Source organism: Chiloscyllium punctatum, chromosome 7 (assembly GCF_047496795.1).
Source record: "Chiloscyllium punctatum isolate Juve2018m chromosome 7, sChiPun1.3, whole genome shotgun sequence".
Taxonomy (NCBI): domain Eukaryota; kingdom Metazoa; phylum Chordata; class Chondrichthyes; order Orectolobiformes; family Hemiscylliidae; genus Chiloscyllium; species Chiloscyllium punctatum.
Window position 1 is genome coordinate 30,171,786 of NC_092745.1, and position 23,834 is coordinate 30,195,619.

Genomic DNA, 23,834 nt, shown 5'->3' on the forward strand with positions numbered 1-23,834 from the left:
ACATCACTATTATATCAGGAAACACTTACACGCTGCCAGACTCTGCCTATCTAGTAGGGATTATTTACTGACTGCCGGACACTGCCTGTATATCAGGAAATCGTATTTATACAATATCAGACTTTGTTGTACACCAGTGATTATTTATAGCATCAAACTCTGCCTATACAATCAACTATTTATACAACGTCAGGCTGTTGTGCACCACTAATCATTTACAAATGATCATTGACTGAGTACAGAAAAATTATTCACAATCACTGCTGTAATTGGGGTGTATTATTCACTGCAAAAATATACTGGTGTATTGGGAATGACTTATTCACTGCTGGACACTGCCTGTATCTCAATTAGCATTTATTCACTGGAAGAGAGTGAAAGATGATAGCTTTTTTGGAGAAAAAGGTTGGATGGCAATTAGAATTGGTAAGGGGAAGAAGTCACTGATAAGTGTAGTCTACAGGCCACCAAATAATAAAGAAATAACTCATGCATGGAGAAATAGTACAGCAATTATCATGGGGGATTTTAATCTACAGATTGATTGGTCAAAACAAGTCAGTCAAGGTAGCCTAGAGGAGTTCATAGAACATATCCGTGATAACTTCCTCAAACAGTATATAATGCAACCTACGAGGGAGCAAGTTATCCGAGATCAGATCCGGTGTAATGAGACAGGAATAATTGATGATCTCCTCTCGGAAGGAGCGATTGCAGTATGGTTGAATTCAAAATAGAGAAGGGAATATCCAATACCAATGTCTTGTGCTTAAACAAAGGAGACTACAATGGGATGAGGGAGGATTTGGCTAAGGTTGATTGGGAGCAAAGACTATATAGTGGGACAGCTGAGGACTAGTAGAGATCTTTCAAAGCAAACTTTCATAGCGTTCAATGAAAGTATATACCAGTTCAGAGAAAGGATTGTAGGAAAGGGATAATCAGCCATGAATAAGAGAAAAAGTAAGAGAGTGTATCAAATTGAAAACAAATGCACACAAAGTGGCAAAAACTGGGGGAATTGGGAAATCTTTAAAGGCTAACAGAAAGCCACAGAAGCAGCTGTAAAGAAAAGTAACATGGATTATGGATTCAGAACATTAAAAAAAGCAAAAGTTTCCACAAACACATAAAATGAAAAAGAGCAATTAAGGCAAACATTGGTCCTTCAGAGGATGAGAATGGTGCGACAAAGTTACTCCTTTGACAAGGTTATTGTGTCCTTGGTTTTTTTTGAGAGGATATGTAAATATGGAAGTTCCGATGTGTCTGGTTTGGATGGCTTTTCAAACCAATTTGATTTTATTGAACAGATACTGCCTCTGGTAAAGGGCTTTCAAGTTTAAAAATGAAACTTGTACAATGAAAGGGGAATGGCCCGTTCTCCCAGCTCAGCTTATCTCTGGTTTGGTTTGTGTAAGCAATCAGTTTTTTTGAGGCTGCTGGTCAAAGAAACAGTTCCATGCTGATCCTCTCTCTCTCACATCTCTCTTGTAAGAACCTGTCTTTGATATTACCTTTTTTGCCAAGGGGAGTTTATGGGGATGTTGCAAATATTTGGCACAGCATCATTAAGTTGGGTTTTTAAATAATTATGTTATTCTAAATTCAGTTTTCTTTTGTTCATGTATAAGTAAATTATGTTTTGTTTAAAACGGAGAGGTTGGATCAGCTGCATCATTCTTGGAATATCCACTCTGCATCTGCTTAAAATAATTAAAAAAGTTAGAGTCTGAGCTACCTTCTTGAAAGGTTTTGAGGGGAGTTTGGCCTGGTCCATAACAAGGGGGATTTAATAATGGGAAAAGAAGAAATGGCAGAGGCATTATACAGATATTTTGTGCCGCTCTTCATAATAAAAAATGCAAGTAATATGCCAATTATTGATAACAACGAGGCACTAAGAAGCGAGGACCTAGAAGCGAGGACCTATCATTATCACGAACGAGGTAGTGTTAGGCAAGCTAAATTGGACTGAATGTAGACACGTTTCCTGGCCCTAATGCACTGCACGAGTACTAAAAGAGATCACGACAGAAGTAGCAAATGTGCTTGTGGTAATTTACCAAAATTTCATCGACCCTAGGGCAGTTCCGGCAGAATGGAAAACAGCAAGTGTGACACCACTGTTTAAAAAAGGATGTAGACAAAAAGGTGATAACCATTGGCCTGTAAGCTTAACTTCTATAATGGAGAAAATACTTGAATTTATAATCAAGGAAGAAATAGCAGGAGAGCTGGATAGAAATTGTCCCATCGGGCAGATGCAGCATGGGTTAATCAAAGCCGGTCATGTTTAACTAATTTACTGAGAAGATTACGTGCATAGTGGATAACATGGAACCAGTGGACGTCTTTCCAGAATGTATTCGACAAGGTGCTGCACCAAAGACTGCTGCATAAGGTAAAGGCACATGGCATAGACAGAAGATTGGTGAACGAATAGAGAGTAAAGAGTGAGGACAAATGGGTGTTTGTCCGGTTAGCAATCAGCGGATGGTGGTGTGCCTTAGGGACCACATTTGTTTACAATCTCCGTAAATTATTTACAGTTGGATACTAAATGTAGTGTGTCAAAATTTGTAAATGATACTAAAATGAGTGGTAGAGCCAAGTGTGCAGACGACAAAATCTATAGAGGGTTATAGTTAGATTAAGTGAGTTGACAAGAGTCCTGCAGATGGAGTGCAATGTTGGTAATTGAGTGGCCATCCATCTTTGGTAGGAATAACACTAAAATGGACAACTATTTAAATGGTGAAAAATTGCTGCATGTTGCTGGTTGTCCTGCACGAATCACAAGAAGTTGGTTTACAGGTACAGCAGGTAATTAAGGCAGCAAAGAGAATATTGTCCTTCATTGCTAGAGAGACGGCAGTTTAAAAACAGGGAGGTTATGCTATAGCTGTACAGAGTGCTGGTGAGGCCACACCAGGAGTACTGTGCATAGTTTTAATCTTCTCACTTCACAAAGGATGCACTGGCACTGGAGGGGGTGCAGAAGAGGTTCACTGGGTTGACTCCGGAATTGAAGGGATTGTTTTATGAAGAAAGATTGCATAGACTGGGACGATATTCATTGGAATTTAGAAGAATGAGGGTGGATCTTAAAGAACCATATAAAATACTGAAGGGAATAGATACGATAGAAGCAAGGAGCATGTTTAGAACGGAGTTCAGGAGGAACTTCTTCACCGAAAGGGTTGTGACTCTGTGGAATTTACTGCCCACCGAAACAATTGAGGTTACCTCTTGTATATTTTTATGGCAGAGTTAGATATATTTTTGAACAGTAAAGGAGTGGGCAGGTAAGTGGAGCTGAGTCCACGAAAAGATCAGTCATGATAGGCTGCTCCTATTTATATTCCAAACCACTGACTGTATGTTAAGGAGTACTCACTGCCAGAAACCGTCAGTGCTTCCAAGAATATTGATTCACTGCTATGTACACCACCCTTATATCAGGGAGCATATAAACAGCTCCAGACACTGTCAGTGAGTACTTACAGTGTCATAAATTGAGGGGAGTATGGTCTCTGTTTGGAGATTTAGAATTGTAGAAAAATATTGTGGTTACAACACAGCAGGACACCATTCCACCCATGATATCTTTTGCTGGTCCTTCAACACAGCAGTTCATCTGGTCTCATTCCAATGTCCCAGAAATTCTTCCATTTTGAAGCTGATTGCCAACCAGACAAACACCCATTTATCCTCACTCTTTACTTTCTATTCGTTAACCAATCTTCTGTCTAAGCCATGTGCCTTTACCTTATGCAGCAGCCTTTGGTGCGGCACCTTGTCGAATACATTCTGGAAAGGAGTCCACTGGTTCCATATTATTCACTATGCACGTAATCTCCTCAGTGAATTCTAGTAAGTTAGTTAACCATGACCAGCTTTGATTAACCCATGCTGCATCTGCCCGATGGGACAATTTCTATCCAGCTCTCCTGCTATTTCTTCCCTGATTATAAATTCAAGTATTTTCCCCACTATAGAAGTTAAGTTTACAGGCCAACAGTTACCACCTTTTGTCTACATTCCTCTTGGAAACCTCAACTGAAGCAGATTTGCCCACAGTGCTTTCCAAAATAATGCTGCCCAAAACTGGGTGCACACAATACAAGGCCAAACCAGTGTTTTAGACTGTTCTAGCATAACTTCTTTGCTTGTGGCATATTAGCCATTATTAATAAACTCTAGGATACCTAATGTTTATTGACTACTCTCTCAAGCTGTCCTGTCATCTTCAATAACTTATGTACATATCCAGGTGTTTCTGCTCCTGCATCAGCTTTAGGATTCTACCCTTCATTTTAGATTGTCTCTGCATGTTTTCCTACCAAATAAATCATCTCACTGTTGCCAGCATTAATCTGTTTAGACTTACGTGGTTGCAGATGACATCTTCCACAGTGAGATGATACAGTTTTGAGGTTCAGATACCCACCTACATTTGACACCTTTGTGCTTATATGAGTGAGTTGCCTTCAGGAGAGAGAGAGAGATAGAGAGATAGAGGATATAATATGCTCATTGAACACTGAACCGCTCATTGGGTGGCACGGTGGCTAGCACTGCTGCCTCACAGCACCAGGAACACGGGTTCGATACCAGCCTTGGGCGACCGTGTGGCGTTCACTCACTCTCCCTATGTCTGCGTGGGTTTCCTCCGGATGCTCCGATTTCCTCCCATAGTCCAAAGATGATGTGCAGGTTAGTTGAATTGGCCGTGCTAAATTGCCCATGGTGTTCAGGGTTGTGTAGGTTAGGTGTATCAGTAATGTAGAGTAATAGGGTAATGAAATGGGTCTGGGTGGGTTATTCTTTGGAGGGTCTGTGTGGACTTCTTGGGCTCAATGACTGTTTCCACACTGTAGGGAGTCTATGATTCTATGATTCTAACAGCATGGAAGGGTAACACTTACTGAAAGGTCATAGATCCAGCTTGCAGTGTGCAGCGTGTGGGAGACTGCTCATTCAGCTTGCGGAACAATTGTTTGGCCTGGCTTTGGTAATGCTGCAGGTCACGTCCAGACTGAAAAGTGAAATCACATACTGAGCAACGACTGAAGACAGAACATGCAATTTGAAGAGTGGCTAATTTCAGCTTCTTTGGAGCATTACCTTAACACAAACTTGTGAGATTATCCATACCTTTACACAATGGAATATGTAAACAAGACAATTCTGGGCAATGAATGGACAGAGAAGCGTGACAGAAGAGTAAAGTACTAGTCGTTAATATGATCATTGTAGCAAATGAATAATGAATGAAGCGAGGTGGGAGAGAGGGGAAGACAAGAGGGGAGACCACCAAAAATAGGAACAGGAGACTCAGACAGGGCTCTTATCCATGTCCGATCCATTTCCACCAGTTCTGCTCCTCCATCCCCAACAATGCTCGGGCTCCTTGGCCCTGACTTTCCACTCTGCTAGTACCTGTATCCAAAGAGTCATAAACCGCCATTTCTATTACCTCCAGCAGGTCGCTACCACCATTCCACAGAAGCTGTGCTCTCCAATACATTCTGGCCCACTCTTCCTTCACTCCCAACACCACCCATGGCACGTTCCTATGCAATCACAGGAAGTGCACCACTACTGAAGGCCCCAGTCACTCCTTCCAAATGAAACAGTATTTCACTCAATCTAGCCTACTGTATTCACTGCTTGCCCATCATAATTTCGTAAACCTCTATAAGGTCACCCCTCAGCCTCCAATGCTCCAGGGTATACAGCCCCAGCCTGTTCAACCTCTCCCTATAGCTCAAATCCTCCAACCCTGGCAACATCCTTGTAAATCTTTTCTGAACCCTTCAAGCTTCACAACATCTTTTGGTATGGACGGGTTGAACTGAAGGGTCTGTTGCCAAGCTGTACATCTCCATGACTCTATTGATTACTGGGGAGATGAAACACAGGCTGCTCCAGGTTGTGACCAATCTCTGACCATAAAAATGACTCCAAGCTTCCTGTTGCCTGCCACGTCAACACACTACTGTGTTCTCTAGCCAACATCAGTCTCCACTGCAATGTTCCAGTCAGCTGGAGGAACAGCATCCCATTTTCCACTTGGGGACACCATGGTCTTCAGGAGTCAAGTTTTATAATATTACAGCATGAATACCTCCTTCCCTGTCCTTTAATCACCCCCACATCCCAGATACTGCTATGACATGGGTTGCTTCCAGCACAGCCAAATCAATTTCACTCACTCATACCACTTATCTGGCTGATTATTGCAATCCCTTTGCCTTGCCGAACATTATTTCTGTCTCTGTGCTTCCTCTCCACTTAACTGCTCACTCCTTACCCCCCATCCTTCCGTCAAAAACATAAATACCACCTTTTCTTAGCTGCTATCAGTTCTGAAGACTGGCCTCAACATTAACTCTGTCTCAGGTGACTCTCTGTGTGGAGTTTGCACATTCTTCCCATGTCTGCGGGTGCTCCGGTTTCCTCCCACAATCCAAAAATGTGCAGGTTAGGTGAATTGGCCATGCTAAATTGCCCGTAGTGTTAGGTGAAAGCATAAATGTAGAGGAATGGGTCTGGGTGGGTTGCGCTTTGGCAGGTCGGTGTGGACTTGTTGGGCCGAAGGGCCTGTTTCCACACTAAGTAATCTAATCTGTTTGCATCCACAGATGCTGTCAGACCTGCTGAGTTTCTCCAGCAATTTCTGATTCTGAGAGGAACTGGAGGCAATTTTTCAGCTTCTTCACCCTATTCCACCATTCAATAGGATCACGGCTGATCCAATAATCTCACATCCACTTTCTATCCTTGATTCCCCTACTGATGAAGAATCTATCTATCTCAGCCTTAAATGTACACAAGGACTTGGATCCTTGTGGGTCTCTTTAGCAACGAGTTCCAAAGACACTCAACCCTCTGAGGGAAGAAATTTCTCCTCACCTCAGTCTTAAAGGAACCCCTTCATTCTGAGATTGAACCTTTTATCATAGTCTGTCCCAAGAGAGGACAGAGGAGCAAAGGTTGGAGCTGAGGGAGTGAAGTAAAAGGGGATGGAATGAAGATGGCATGAAATGGAAGGAAGAGGTGAAAGTCAAAGGGTAGAGATGAGTAAGGTGGAATGAGAGAACAAGGAAAAAATGCAGAGATGAGGGCTCGGGGGTATCCTCAGGGCAAGGGCAAAGAGAGAGTAAAAATGGGACACTAGGGAATGGAATGAAGATCAGGAATGTTAACTGTAACAACTACATAAATTTTACTCTGATTTCATATTGATAACATATACATATTTATATTTCTCTCCAACTCAGTCTGTATTTTTGGGATAGGTAGCACTGGTAAGGCAATATTCAGAGAAGCGGCATTTGGCTGGGCAATATTTGGTCGAATTCAGAAGCTTGCAGAACAGAAAAAATCCTTTCTGTTCTGTGTGTCTGTTTTAAGTACCTAAAACCTAACTTAATTTGTTGTCTTTTAGCCCAAGGTCTGGAGGCTGTGGCAACATAAGAGAATATCTAAATTACAGTTACTAGTGGTATTCCGCAAGGATCTGTTTTGGGACCATTGCTGTTTGTCATTTTTATAAATGACCTGGAGGAGGGGCTAGAAGGTTGGGTGAGCAAGTTTGCGGATGATACAAAAGTCGGAGGAGTTGTAGACAGTGAGGAAGGATGTGGCAGGTTACAACGGGATATAGATAAGCTGCAGAGCTGGGCAGAAAGGTGGCAAATGGAGTTCAATGTGGGTAAGTGTGAGGTGATTCACTTTGGTATGAGTAACAAAAAGATGGGGTACTGGGCTAATGGTCGGATAATTGGTAGTGTAGATGAGCAGAGGGATCTTGGTGTCCATGAACACAGATCTCTGAAAGTTGCCACCCAAGTAAATAGTGCGGTGAAGAAGGCATATGGCGTACTGGCTTTTATTGGTAGAGGAATTGAGTTCCGGAGTCCTGAAGTCATGTTGCAGTTGTATAAGACTCTGGTGCGGCCGCATCTGGAGTATTGTGTGCAGTTTTGGTCGCCATACTATAGGAAGGATGGGGAGGCACTGGAACGGGTGCAGAGGAGGTTTACCAAGATGTTGCCTGGTATGGTAGGAAGATCGTATGAGGAAAGGCTGAGGCACTTGGGGCTGTTTTCATTGGAGAAAAGAAGGTTTAGGGGTGACTTAATAGAGGTGTACAAAATGATTAGGGGTTTAGATAGGGTTGACCATGAGAACCTTTTGCCATGTATGAAGTCAGCTATTACGAGGGGGCATAGCTTTAAATTAAGGGGTGGTAGGTATAGGACAGATGTTAGAACATAGAACATAGAAGAATACAGCGCAGTACAGGCCCTTCGGCCCTCGATGTTGCGCCGATCAAAGCCCACCTAACCTACACTAACCCACTATCCTCCATATACCTATCCAATGCCCGCTTAAATACCCATAAAGAGGGAGAGTCCACCACTGCTACTGGCAGGGCATTCCATGAACTTACGACTCGCTGAGTGAAGAACCTACCCCTAACAGCAGTCCTATATCTACCCCCCCTTAATTTAAAGCTATGCCCCCTTCTAATAGCTGACTCCATACGTGGAAAAAGGTTCTCACTGTCAACCCTATCTAACCCCCTAATCATCTTGTATACCTCTATCAAGTCACCCCTAAACCTTCTTTTCTCCAATGAAAACAACCCCAAGTGCCTCAGCCTTTCCTCATAGGATCTTCCTACCATACCAGGCAACATCCTGGTAAACTTCCTCTGCACCCGTTCCAGTGCCTCCACATCCTTCCTATAGTATGGCGACCAAAACTGCACACAATATTCCAGATGCGGCAGCACCAGAGTCTTATACAACTGCAGCATGACCTCAGGACTCCGGAACTCAATTCCTCTACCAATAAAAGCCAGTACACCATATGCCTTCTTCACTGCACTATTTACCTGGGTGGCAACTTTCAGAGATCTGTGTACATGGACACCAAGATCCCTCTGCTCTTCCACACTACCAAGTATCCGACCATTAGCCCAGTACCCCATCTTTTTATTACTCTTACCAAAGTGAATCACCTCACACTTAGCTACATTGAACTCCATTTGCCACCTTTCTGCCCAGCTCTGCAGCTTCTCTATATCCCGTTGTAACCTGCCATATCCTTCCTCACTGTCTACAACTCCTCCGACTTTCGTATCATCCGCAAACTTGCTCACCCAACCTTCTAACCCTTCCTCCAGGTCATTTATAAAAATGACAAACAGCAATGGTCCCAAAACAGATCCTTGCGGAACACCGCTAGTGACAGCACTCCAAGATGAACCTTTGCCATCAACTACTACCCTCTGTCTTCTTCCAGCCAGCCAATTCCTAATCCAAACCTCCAACTCACCCTCAATGCCATATCTCTGTATTTTCTGCAGTAGCCTACCATGAGGGACCTTATCAAATGCCTTACTAAAATCCATATATACCACATCTACCGCTTTCCCCTCATCTACCTCCTTAGTCACCTTCTCAAAGAATTCAATAAGGTTTGTGAGGCACGACCTGCCCTTCACAAAACCATGCTGACTATCCTTGATCACATTATTCTTATCCAGATGTGCATAAATCCTATCCCTTAGGGGTAGGTTCTTTACTCAGCGAGTCGTGAGTTCATGGAATGCCCTGCCAGTAGCAATGGTGGACTCCCCCTCTTTATGGGCATTTAAACGGGCATTGAATAGGCATATGGAGGATAGTGGGCTAGTGTAGGTCAGGTGGGCTTGGATCGGCGCAACATCGAGGGCCAAAGGGCCTGTACTGCGCTGTATCGTTTCTATGTTTCTATGTTTTCTACTGCTCAATATTGTATTTCTTCCCCAACCACCCTTTCAGGCAGTGAATTCCAGATTCCCAGTTTCCTCTGAGTGAATAAATTATCTTCAACTCTCCTCTGAACCTTCGCTGCTGCAAGGAAAATATCCCCAGCTAATCCAATCCCTTCTCATAGTTCAGACTCTCTCTAGCCCAGGCAACATCCTGGTAAATCTCTGCACTCTCTCTAGTATAGTCACATTCTTCCAATAATGGAGTGACCAAAATGTCATAGGGTTGTGGCCTTTAGTCAGCTGGGTAGTATTTGGAAGGATGTGGTTTGGAGGGATATTATCTGAAGGATGTTAATTCAGGCAGTGTTTGGAGGAACATTATCTGAAGGGTCTTATTTAGGGTAGCATTTGGAGGGGCTTTACTCACATGGTTATCATCTCAGGCAGTATTTGGAAGAGCATTATCTGAAGGGTGTTATCTCAGGCAATACTTGCAGGGGCATTATCTGGAGGGTCATATTTAGGGCAGTATTTGGACAGGCTTTACTCACAGACATAATCTGGGAGGGTCTTATTGAGAGCAGCATTGCTCACATGGTTATTATCTCAGGCAGTACTTGGGGGGGGGGCATTATCTGAAGGGTAGTAGCTCAGACAATACTTGGAGAGGTGTTACCCACAGAAGTATTATCTGAAAGGTCTTATTTGAGGCAGTATTTGGAGGGACTTTACTCACAGGCTGGTGATCAGGAGGTAGTTATTCTGATAAGATTACACAGCTGCCTGCCTGTTGAAGATGTCTGTCTGTGGCCCTCCCTCTGTCCCTCTCTCACCTGTTCATCCTCCTGCATGGAGGCGGCGAGTGGGAGGCCGTCCGCCACCCGGGCGATCATCGTCAGGAGAACCATGGCAGCAGCAGCCGGAGCGGGGCTCAGGCTGGGCCCCGGCCTCAGGTCGCTGCGGGACTTCGCGCTCGCTCACTCTCAGGACGGTGCCTTGGCCTTCTCCACTCCCCCCCCCAGGCCGATTAAGCCCCAGTTTCCGCTTGTGTCACCCTTTACCAGTCCGGGTGTCCGCCCACTCCCCGGCATTCGGGCCCCGCCCCCGCGGCCGGGGCCCGCGTCCAAACCCCGCCCCCCCGCGTTCAGGCCCCGCCCCCGCGGCCAGGGGCCCGCGTCCAAACTCCGCCCCCCTCCGCGTTCAGGCCCCGTCCAAACTCCGCCTCCCCCGCATTCAGGCCCCGCCCCCGCGGCAAGGGGCCCGCGTCCAAACTCCGCCCCCCCGCATTCAGGCCCCGCCCCCGAGGCCGGGGCCCGCGTCCAAACTCCGCCCCCCTCCGCGTTCAGGCCCCGCCCCCGCGGCCAGGAGCCCGCGTCCAAGCCCCGCCCCTCCCCCAGGCCCCGCCCCCGCGCTCACGCACCGCCCCCGCGCTCAGGCAACCCTCCGACGCGCGCGCAGGCTCCGCTCTGTCCGGAAGCTCCTCTCCAGTTCCGCGTCACGCGCGCTCCCCCTAACGGCGAGAAGTGATCACACAAGCCGGGCACGGGGGGAGGGAGGGGGGAATATACCGGGCACAGCAATATCCCACACATGGCACAGCAAGATCCCGCAGCTGGCACAGCTGGATCCCAAACCTGGCGCAACAAGATCACACCTTACACAGCAAGTTCCCACACCTTACACAGCAAGATCCCGCACCTTGCACAGCAAGATCCCACACCGGACACAGCAAGATCCCGCACCTGGCACAGCAAGGTCCCGCACCTTGCACAGCAAGATCCCGCACCTGGCACAGCAAGACCTCGCACCTGGCACGTTAAGATCCCTCACATGGCACAGCAAGATCCCACACCTGGCACAACAAGATCCCGCACCTCGCACGGCAAGATCCCACACCGGGCACAGCAAGATCCTGCACCTGGCACAGCAAGATCCCGCACCTTGCAGAGTAAGATCCCATATCGGGCACAGCAAGATCCTGCACCTGGCAAAGCAAGATCCCACACTTGCCACAGCAAGATCCCGCACCTTGCTCAGCGAGATCCCATACCTGGCACAGCAAGATCCTGCACCTTGCACAGCAAGATCCCACACCTGGCACAGCAAGATCCCGCAACTTGCAGAGTAAGATTCCATATCGGGCACAGCAAGATCCTGCACCTGGCAAAGCAAGATCCCACACTTGCCACAGCAAGATCCCGCAATTTGCTCAGCGAGATCCCACACCTGGCACAGCAAGATCCCGCACCGGGCACAGCAAGATTCTGCACTTTGCACAGCAAGATCCCGCACCTGCACGGCAAGATCCCGCACCTGGCACGGCATGATCCCTCACCTGGCACGGCAAGATCCCTCATCTGGAACAGCAAGATCCCACACCTGACACAGCAAGACCACACACCTTGCACAGCAAGACCCCACACCTTGCACAGCCAGATCGCACACCTGGCACAGCAAGATCACACAAATGGCACAGCAAGATCACACACATGGCACAGCTAGACCCCACACCTTGCACAGCAAGACCCCACACCTTGCACAACCAGATCACACACCTGGCACAGCAAGATCCCGCGCCTTGCACAGCAAGATCCCACACTAGGCACGGCAAGATCCCAGAATCTGGTCAAGCAGGCAAGATAAAAAGAGAGCCCGCGCTCAGCATCGCGGCACGGTGCTGCAAGCTGACGGGGGTCGGCACATCGGGAATCCCACACCCGGCAAAACAAGACCCACCCCGTCCCCTGGGACTCGGCACAGATTCCTGATGAAGGGCTTTTGCCCGAAACGTCGATTTCGCTGCTCCTTGGATGCTGCCTGACCCTGCTGTGCTCTTCCAGCACCACTAATCCAGAGACAGCGGGAACCCCACAATCAGCGCAGCAATATTCCACAGCCGGCGTGCACAGTCCCGGCGTCGGGAAATCTCCACAGGAGGATCCCCAGAAGGCGAGAGAGGCTGCATCCTCTCCCACAGCCGAGGATCCGAGTTCCCACAGCCCGGCACAGGAAAAGGATCCCGCAAACGCTGCAGGCAAATCGATGAAGCTCACCACGTAGCAATTATCCCTAAACCTTGTGCAGGGAGACACAGTGTGATCCCACTGCCCGGCACTAGGAGGTCCCACGGCCAAAAACAGGGAAATCTCACAGACAGCAGGTTGAGATCCCTCAACCCCAGCACAGGATGATCGCACATCCCGCAGAACTTGACCCGAAACCCAGCACAGGGAGATCCAACAAGCCACCCAGCATGACCGACAAATCAGGCAGCTCTGGCAGCAGGTTACAAAAAGGTCCCCCCGCAGCCTCACACGGCAAGATTCTCACTCCAAGCACAGCAAGATCCCAGAGGCTGCAACCGTGAGATACCGCACCGGCAGAGGAAGATGCCAGAACCCGCACAACGGGATCACACGTGGTTAGTTAGTTTGCTGTTGACACCAAAAAAAAACCAGTGGTGGAGTGGACAGGGAAAAAGATTAGCTCAGAGGACAACGGGACCTTGAGCAGATGAGTCAATGGACGGAGGTGCTCAGTACAGTTTAATTGAGAAAATATGTGAGGTGTTGCAATTTGGTAAGGCAAACCAGGGCAGAACTAACACAGTAATGGTAAGACCCTGGGGAGCGTTGCTGAACAAAGAGACCAAGGGCGTATAGTTCCTTGAAAGCGGAGTTGGAGGTAGACTGGTGAAGAACGCACTTGGCACACTTGCCTTCACCAGTCAGATCATTGAGTTTCGGAGTAGAGACGCCATGCTGTGGCTGGAGAGGACATTAGCGAGGCCACTTTTAAAATACTGGGCACCCTTCCAAAGGAAGGATGTTGTTAAAACTTGAGAGGGTGCAGAAAAGATTGATCAGAATGTTGCCAGGACTGGAGGGCTTGAGTTATCAGGAGAGGCTGAATAGGCTGGGTCTTTTTTCCCTGGACTGTCGAAAGCTGAGGGTTGATCTTCCAGAGGTTTATGAAATCATGAGGGACATGGATAGGTGAACAGCCAAGGTATTTTTTTCCTGGTGTGGGCGAATCCAAAACTAGAGGGCATAGATCTCGGGTGAGAGGGGAAAAATTTAAAAAGGAGTTGATGGGTTACTTTTTCACACAACTGTGAATGACATGAGCTGGTAGAGCCTGGTACAATTATAACTTTTAAAAAGGCATCTAGATGGGTATATAGGAATGGTTTAGAAAGATATGGGCTAAATAATGGCAGTGGGACTAGGTCAGATGAGGATGTCTGGTTGGCGTGAACGATTTGAACCGAAGGGTCTGTTTCCATGCTGTGTGACTTGCACTTAGACATCCCCATCCCAGTACAGCAAGGGCCCATTCCATAAGCTAACATGATAATGCATGCTCAATATTGCAAGAACCCATGAAACAAGGCACCTCAACGACCCACGCAAGAGGCAGAAAGAGTTTGCACTTGGCACAGGAAAATCACACAGCCTGACGCAGCGAGATCCCAGAAGCAGCACTGGTACATCCTGTACTGAGCTCAAGGAGAGCACACATTCTGTACAGTGAGATCTCATGACCAGTACTGTGTTATCCCCCAGATTCCAGCACGGGAAGGTCCCGTGCCAGGCCATAAGGAGATGCCACATAGGCAGAAAGGATTTGACACTGGCAGTGGGAGATCCGATACACTCAGTCCAGCACAACCACCACAAGGAGATCCCACAAACGGCCAAGGGATATGATCCAGACTTTGGTGATAATCTATGCCTTTCCTCCTATTTAAAGTTTGAATTCTCTCATTTTTTTTTGCTCATGAGCAAGGAATTGACCATCCTTTCCCATTGCTGTCTCATACAAGTCTGAAGTCAGATGTGGCTCCTCTCCTTACAGCCCAATGTATGCTGGTGAGTTAAAAACAAAAAATGTTACTGTTGTCTCTCACACACACTGACACTGACTCGTCACCAGTTCTGATGTACAAGGGTCCAGTCAGAATTAAAGAACATATGAACTTCCTTTACAGGGAGGCTTTGTTCCGAAGTTTGCACTCTGGAAAAAACCAAAGCAAGTTAGAATAATCCCACAAATATTGGCAGTGCTCATGTGGCTCACCCAACATAACATAACCGTGGGCGGAACGGTGGCCCAGTGATTAGCATTGCTGCCTCACAGCACCAGGGACCCAGGTTTGATCCCTGTCTCAGGCGACTGTCTGTGTGGAGTTTGCACATTCTCCCTGTGTCTGTATGGGTTATCTCCGGATGCTCCGGTTTCCTCCCACAATCCAAAAATGTGCAGGTCAGGTGAATTGGCCATAGTGTTAGGTGCATTAGTCAGGGGTAAATATAGGGTAGGGGGATGGGTCTGGGTGGGTTGCTCTTTGGAGGGTCGGTGTAGAGTAGACTATCTTATCTAATCATATAACAGTCAGATTGATAAAGGGATGTCATGCATTTGGATTTCCAGAAATCATTCCAAAAAGTGTCATGTAAAAGATGAAGGTAGGAAATCACAGCATTGGGCTAATGTATTAACACAGAATTCAGTTTAATTCACTCTTGAAAGCTGGGCCAACATTTATTGCCCTCTCCTGTTCTTCCTTAAACTACTGTAGTCCATGTGATGTAGGTTGAGACATAATGCCCTAAGGGAGGGAATATCAGGATTTTGACAAAATGACACTGAAGGTACAGAGATATATTTGCAAGTCAGGATGATGTGTGGCTTTGTAGAATCATAGAATCCCCACAGTGTGTAAACAAGCCATTTGGCCCAACAAGTCCATACCAACCCATCGAAGAGTGACCCACTCAGATCCGTTCCCCTACCCCATTACTCTACATTTACCCCTGACGAATGCACTGACCCTCACATCCCTGAACACAATGGGCAATTGAGCATGGCCAATTCATCTAACCTACACATCTTTGCATTGTGGGAAGAAATCGGAGCACCCGGAGGAAACCCACGCAGACACGGGGAGAATGTGCAAACTGCACAGAGTCGTCTGAGGTTGGAGTCGAACCCGGGTACCTGGGTCTGTGAAGCAGCAGTGCTTGAAGGGGAACTTGTCTTGGTGGTGTCCTCATTAAACGTTGCCCTTGTCCTTCTACATAGAAGTGGTCTTGGGTTTGGAAGGTTTGGTGAAACATTGGTGAATTTCTGCAGTGTATCTTGTAAATAGTACTGAGCATTAGTGCTGAGCATTAGTAAGAGTAATAGCATTAGTAGCAGAGGGAGTGAATGTTTGTGGATATGGTGCCAATCAAACAGATTGCTTTGTCCTGCGTAATGTCAAGCTTCTTGAGCAGCAGCCATCCAGGCACATGTTCTATCACATCCCTGACTTGTGCCTTGTAGATGGTGGACAAGGAGTCAGCAGGTGAGTCAGTTGCAGTAGGATTCCCAGCCTCTGATCTGCACTTGTAGCCATTATATTTACATGACAAGTCCAGTTGAGTTTCCCCCATGATGTTGATAAAGGGGGATTCTGAAATGGTATCACCATTGAATATCAAAGGATGGTAGTTAGATTATTTCTTATTGTAGATCAGAAGACCACAAGACCATCAGAGTTTGATGAGATTTGCCATGGTAGGTTTATTCAGAAAGTAAGAACATAGAACATAGAACATAGAACATTACAGCGCAGTACAGGCCCTTCGGCCCTCAATGTTGCGCCGCCCTGTCATACTAATCTGAAGCCCATCACACCTACACTATTCCATGTACGTCCATATGTCTGTCCAATGACGACTTAAATGCACTTAAACTTGGCGAATCTACTACCATTGCAGGCAAAACATTCCATACCCTTACTACTCTCTGATTAAAGAAACATCTGTTTTATACCTATCCCCTCTCACTTTAAAATTGTGTCACCTCATGCTTGCCGTCCCCATCCTTGGAAAAAGGCTCTCCCTGTCCACCCTATCTAACCCTCTGATTATCTTGTATGTCTCTATTAAGACACCTCTCAACCTGCTTTTCTCGAATGAGAACAGCCTCAAATCCCTCAGCCTTTCCTAATAAGACATTCTCTCCAACATCCTAGTAAATCTCCTCTGCACCCTTTGGAAAGCTTCCACATCCTCCTTATAATGCGGTGACCAGAACTGTACACAATACTCCAAGTGTGGCCGTACCAGAGCTTTGTACAGCTGTAGCATAACCTCCTGGTTCCGGAACTCAATCCCTCTATTAATAAGGGCCAAAACACTGTATGCCTTCTTGACAACCCTGTCAATCTGGGTGGCAACTTTCAGGGATCTGTGTATGTGAACATCGAGATCTCTCTGCTCATCTGCACTCCCAAGAATCTTACCATTGGCCCAGTACTTTGCATTCCGATTACTCCATCCAAAGTGTATCACTTCACACTTGTCCACATTAAACTCCATTTGCCACCTCTCAGCCCAGCTCTGCATCCTATCTATGTCTCTTTGCAACCTACTACATCCTTCGTCACTATCCACAACTCCACCGACCTTAGTGTCGTCCAAAAATTTACTGACCCACCCTTCTAAGCCCTCATCCAGGTCATTTATAAAAATGATGAACAGCAGTGGACCCAACACCGACCCTTGCGGTACGCCGCTAGTAACTGGACACCAAGATGAACATGTTCCATCAACTACAACCCTCTGTTTTCTTTCAGCAAGCCAATTACTGATCCAAACTGCTATGTCTCCCATAATCCCATTCCTCTACATTTTGTGCAATAGCCTACTGTGGGGAACCTTATCGAATGCCTTGCTGAAATCCATGTACACCACATCAACCAGTTTACTCTCATCTACCTGTTTGGTCACTTAGTCAAAAAAGTCAATAAGATTCGTTAGGCACGACCTACCCTTCACAAAACCGTGCTGACTGTCCCTGATCAGATTATTCTTTTCTAGATGGTGATAAATCCTATCTCTTATAACCTTTTACAACACTTTACCAACAACTGAAGTGAGACTCACTGTCTGTAATTACCAGGGTTGTCTCTACTACCCTTTTTAAACAAGGGAACCACATTTGTTATCCTCCAGTCCTCAGGCACCATTCCTGGAGACAATGATGATATGAAGATCAATGTCAAAGGCTCAGCAATCTCTTCCCTTGCTTCCCAGAGGATCCTAGGGTAGATCCCATCCGGCCCAGGAGACTTGTATGTTTTCACACTCTGCAGTATTTCTAATACCTCTTCCTTGTGAACCTCAATCTCTTCTAGTCTCAATGCAAGCATCTCTGTATCTTCCTCGCCAACATTTTCATTTTCGAGAGTGAACACTGTTGAAAAATATTTAATTAGTGCTTCCCCGATCTCCTCTGACTCCACACACAACTTCCTTCCATTATTATTCTTGATTGGCCTAAATTTAACTCTCGTCATTCTTTTATTCCTTAGAGTTAACCCTGATCCTATCCACCAACAGCTTTACTATCAACTACTACCTTCTGTCTCCTTCCAGCCAGCCAATTCCTAATCCAAACCTCTAATGCACCCTCAATGCCATACCTCTGTAATTTTTGCAGTAGCCTACCATGGGGTACCTTATCGAACGCCATGCTAAAATCCATATACACCACATCTACTGCTTTACCCTTGTCCACTTCCTTGGTCACCTTCTCAAAGAACTCAATAAGGTTTGTGAGGCACGACCTGCCCTTCACAAAACCATGCTGACTATCCTTGATCACATTATTCCTATCCAGATGTTCATAAATCCTATCCCTTACAATTCTCTCTAAGACTTTGCCCACAACAGAAGTGAGACTCACTGGCCTATAGTTACTAGGGCTGTCCCTACTCCCCTTCTTGAACAAGGGGACCACATTCGCTATCCTCCAGTCTTCTGGCACTATTCCTGTAGACAACGACGACATAAAAATCAAGGCCAATGGCTCCACTATCTCCTCCCTAGCTTCCCAGAGAATCCTAGGATAAATGCCATCAGGCCCAGGGGACTTATCTATTTTCATCCTTTCCAGTATTACCCGGACCTCTTCCCTACATACCTCAAAGCCATCCATTCTAATCACTTGTGACTAAATATTCACATCAGCAACAATGTCCTGTTCCTGAGTGAATACTGACGAAAAGTATTGATTTAGTGTCTCTCCAATCTCCTCTGCCTCCACACACAACTTCCCACTACTATCCTTGACTAGACCGATACCTACCCTAGTCATCCTTGTATTCCTGACATACCTATAGAAAGCCTTTGGATTTTCCCTAATCCTATCAACCAAGGACTTTTCATGCCCCCTTCTCGCTGCTCTTAGCTCTCTCTTTAGATCCTTCCTGGCTACCTTATAACTCTCAATCGCCCCAACTGAACCTTCACGCCTCATCTTTACATAGGCCGCCCTCTTCCCTTTCACAAGGGATTCCAATTCCTTATTAAACCACGGCTCCCTCACAAGACCCTTTACTCCCTGCCTGACTGGTACATACTTACCAAGGACACCCATTAGCTGCTCCTTGAACAATCCCCACATATCATTTGTGTCCTTCCCTTGAAGCCTATTTTTCCAATCCACACATCCTAAGTCATGCCTCACCGCATCATAATTTCCCTGCCCCCAGCTATAACTCCTGCCCTGCAGTGCACACTTATCCCTCTCCATCACTAGAGTAAAAGTCACTGAGTTGTGGTCACTGTGCCCGAAGTGCTCACCTACCTCCAAGTCTAACACCTGGCATGGTTCATTACCTAGAACCAAATCCAGTATGGCCTCACCTCTTGTTGGTCTGTCTACATAATGTGTCAGGAAACCCTCCTGCACACATTGGACAAACACCGACCCATCTAACGAACTCGAGCTATAGCTTTCCCAGTCAATATCTGGGAAGTTAAAGTCCCCCATAACAACCACCCTACTACTTTCACTCTTCTCCTGAATCATCCTTGCAATACTTTCCTCTCCGTCTCTCAGACTATTAGGAGGCCTGTAGAAAACTCCTAACAGGGTGACCTCACCTTTCCTATTTCTAACCTCCGCCCAAACTACCTCAGATGGCAAGTCTTCCTCCATCACCCTTTCTACTGCTGTAATACTATCCTTGACAAGCAATGCCACACCTCCCCCTCTTTTACCCCCAGCTCTGACCCTACTAAAACATTTAAACCCTGGAACCTGCAACAGCCATTCCTGTCCCTGTTCTACCCACATCTCTAAGTCCCAGGTACCAACCCACGCTGCAAGTTCACCTACCTTATTTCTTATACTTCTGGCATTGAAGCCACCTTCAAGCCACCTTCCTGTTTACCGGCACCCTCCTTCAAGATCGATGCCTTGTAATTTCCCTTCCACAGCTGTAACTCTTGCTTGGTGGAGTACACCTATCCCATTCCATCACAAAAGTAAACCTGACAGAATTGTGATCACTGACACCAAAGTGCTCACCTACTTCCAAATCTAACACCTGGCCAGGCTCGTTACCCAGTACTATCGTTGACCCTTATTGGCCTGTCTACATACTGTGTCAGGAAGCCCTCCTGCACACACTGGACAAAAACTGACCCATCTATAGTACTCATACTGTAGTGATCCCAGTCAATATTTGGGTAGTTGAAGTCCCCCATGACAACTACCCTGCCTCTCTCACTTCTACCAAGAATCATCTTTGCTATCGTTCCTCTACATCTCTGGGACTGTTCGGAGGCCTATAGAAAACTCCCAGCATGGTGACTTTTCCTTTCCTGTTTCTAACCTCAGCCCATACTACCTCAGTTAACAAGTCCCCAAACATCATTTCTACAACTGTAATATTGTCCCTGATCAACAATGCCACACGTGCCCCTCTTTTACCATCTTCTCTGTTCTTACTGAAGCATCTGAATGCCGGAAACTGCAATAACCATTCCTGTCCCTGCTCTATCCATGTCTCTGTAATGGCCACAACATTGAAGTCCCAGGTATCAAACCGCGATGCCAGTTCACCCACTTTATTTCGGATGCACCTCACATTGAAGTACACACACATCAAACCAGGTTCTCGCTTGCCAGTGTCAGATACTTGATTTTGGAACTCCCTACTCTCATCCCCTTCTCTACCTGTCCTACAATTTTGGTTCGCATCCCCCTGCTGTATTAGTTTAAATCCACCTTAATACCTTTAGCGAATGTCCCACCCAGGATATTGGTACCCCCCTGGTTTAGATGAAGACCATCCTGCTTGTAGAGGTCCCACCTACCCCAGAAAGAGCTCCAATTATCCAAAAACCCGAAACCTTCTCTCCTGCACCATCCCTGTAGCCACCTGTTCAACTCCTTTCCCTCCATATTCCTCACCTCACTAGCATGTGGCACAGGCAGCAAACCAGAGAAAACAACTCTGTTTGTCCTAGCTCTAAGCTTCCATCCTAGCTCCCTGAATTTCTGCCTCAAGTCTCCATCTCTCTTCCGACATATGTTGTTGGTGCCAATGTGGACCACGACTTGGGGCTGCTCTTCCTCCCCCCGAAGAATCCTAGAAACACGATCAGAGACATCGCGGACCCTGGCACCCAGGAGACAACACACCAACCGTGAATCACTCTCGTCCCCAGAGAACCTCCTATTTGTCCCCCTAACTATCGAGTCCCCAATGACTACTGCTCTGCTCCTCTTTCCCCTTCCCTTCTGAGCAGTAGGTGCCCCACTGCTTTCCCCTGGTAGGTCATCCCCCCCAACAGTATCCAAAACGGTATACTTATTGTTGAGGGGAATGGCCACTGGGGATCCCTGCACTGCCTGCCAGTTCCCTTTCTGTCCCCTAACTGTCACCCATCTGTCTTTTTCTTTTATCTGGGGAGTGACTACCTCTCTGTAAGTCCTGTCAATAACCCCCTCTGCCTCCCGAATAATCCGAAGTTCATCCAACATCAGCTCCAGTTCCCTAACACGGTTTTCGAGGAGCTGGAGTTGGGTGCACTTCCCACAGATGTAATCAGCAGGGACACTAGTGGTGACCCTTACTTCCCACATTCTGCAAGAGGAACATTCCACTGCCCTAAACTCCATTCCCAGTATTCTAACTCCCAAGGTGACCACTAACAAAAAGGACTAGGAAATAAACTAGTTACCGTACCTTGTCAATTTGGCTCCCACAACTTTTTTTAGGTTAGAGGAGGAGGATGGGTGGGAGACACTACCCGAGTAGTGTCTCCCACCCATCCTCCTCCTCTAACCTAAAAAAAAGTTTCCTACCCGAGTAGTGTCTCGGGTAACGCAACCACGCAAATATAAACTGTTCTACTTATCCTTCCCAGAAGTCCTTTGCTCGCTCCTCCATCGCTGGCCTGAAGGTAAGAAGTTTAAATATTCTTACCGGCCTTCCCGACAATCACCTTAGACTTACGTCACTTCCTTCCGGCTCCCGCATCTCATTGCTCCGAAATGTTGATGATATTAATGTGGGAGGTGGGGGGTGGAGTTGGAGAATGATAAACAATGTTGTGGATGACACAACGATAGGCCGGATGGGTCATGGTGAGGAGGAATGTGTTCGGTCACAGGAGGGTACAAACTGATTGTTGAGATGGTCAGATCAATGACCAACAAAAGTTAGCACTGAAAGGTGTGAGATGCTGCACTTTGGAAGAAGTAACAAGACAAGAGAGAACTCAAACCATGAAGATAGATTAGTCTTGCTTTTGGAGCAGAGAAGGGTGAGGGGTGAACCTGACAGAGGTGTATAAGAGCATGAGAGGTATGCGTACAGTGAACAGACAACAGTTGCTCCCCTTAATCAAAGGGTCAAAAACAAAGGACACATGTTTGAAGCGAAAGAGAAGATATTGAGAGAGGATTTGGGGAATCTGTTTTGAGCCTAGAGGATGGTTTGTGTTCACTAAGGTGACCTCACAAACTTTATAAAGCACTAGCATTAGCACTGGATGGTGCAATCTCGATTGGCCTTGTCTTTATACATGATTCCATGTAGTGGCAGCCATGAAAGCTCTGATACATTCTGAAGCACCAACCAACGGTACTTGTTGGTTTGTTCTGGCGAACTGTGCTCAGTAAGTGGCGAGATAACAAATCAACACCATTCCATTGAGTATCAGCACTGACTGAACCTAGGACAGCCCAGCCATCTCTGAAAACATCCAGGATAATTCACATGCTCAGTGCAAGCATCGTCCATCAAAAACAATAACATAATTCCAACTGTTTGACACCATTATTTTAAGGACACCAATGACATAGACACAGACTTTCCTTCATTACTATATAGACTTGTATCTGTAAGGTTGCTATTTCTCAGAAAAATAATAAACGCCATCCTGTATGTTTGCTTTGACAATGAGTCAGTTTTCCTGTTTTCCTGCGAGCTGTTCATCACAGCATGACGGCTTGTGTAACACTCCATCCACCACCAGTAATATTTACTTCCAGCTAACCCAGCACATGAGATGCACTGCTGGCACTCCCTCCCACCAGCCACTTGGACGGACTAACATCAACTTGACTGGAACATCTCAAGGGCAATTAATGCTGATCTAGCTCCATTAAAATCCCAAATGAATTGAAACGACAATCGGATTTTCTATAATTATTGAAAAACGTAGAGTCTTTTTTTATTCATCTGATGAGTTTGCCACTGTCTTTATCGTTGTGTTATCTATGTCCACGAAACCATTTTGTACACACATTAAAAGAACAAAAAATGCTCAGGTCACAGATAGAGTCATAGAATCATAGAGATGTACAGCATAGAAACCGACCATTCAGTCTAACCTGTCCATGCCGACCAGATATCCCAACCCAATCTAGTCTCTCCTGCCAGCACCCAGCCCATATCCCTCCAAACCCTTCCTATTCATATACCCATCCAAATGCCTCTTAAATGTTGCATTGTACCAGCCTCCAACACTTCCTCTGGCAGCTCATTCCATACACGTACCATCCTCTGTGTGAAAACGTTGCCCCTGACGTCTTTTTTCTATCTTTCCCCTCTCACCCTAAACCTCTGCCCTCTAGTTTTGGACTCCCCGACCCCAGGGAAAAAAGTCTTTGTCTATTTACCCTATCCATGCCCCTCATAATTTTATAAACCTCTATAAGGTCACCCCTCAGCCTCCGACGCTGCAGGGAAAACAGCCTCAGCCTGTTC

At 46.4% G+C, this 23,834-nt stretch overlaps 1 protein-coding gene across 1 annotated transcript in view; it reads right to left on the reverse strand.

Annotated features, from left to right (window-relative positions):
- The window catches only part of LOC140479560 (vesicle-trafficking protein SEC22b), a 36,180-nt gene extending 25,346 nt beyond the window's left edge, over positions 1–10,834 (reverse strand). The window contains exons 1-2 of the mRNA XM_072573384.1: positions 10,609–10,834; positions 4,932–5,041 (exon numbers count right to left, since the gene is read on the reverse strand). Coding sequence (XP_072429485.1) covers positions 4,932–5,041; positions 10,609–10,683 — 185 coding nt within the window. The 5' untranslated portion in view covers positions 10,684–10,834. The remainder of the gene's footprint in view (positions 1–4,931; positions 5,042–10,608) is intronic.
- Positions 10,835–23,834: the final 13,000 nt, after the last annotated feature.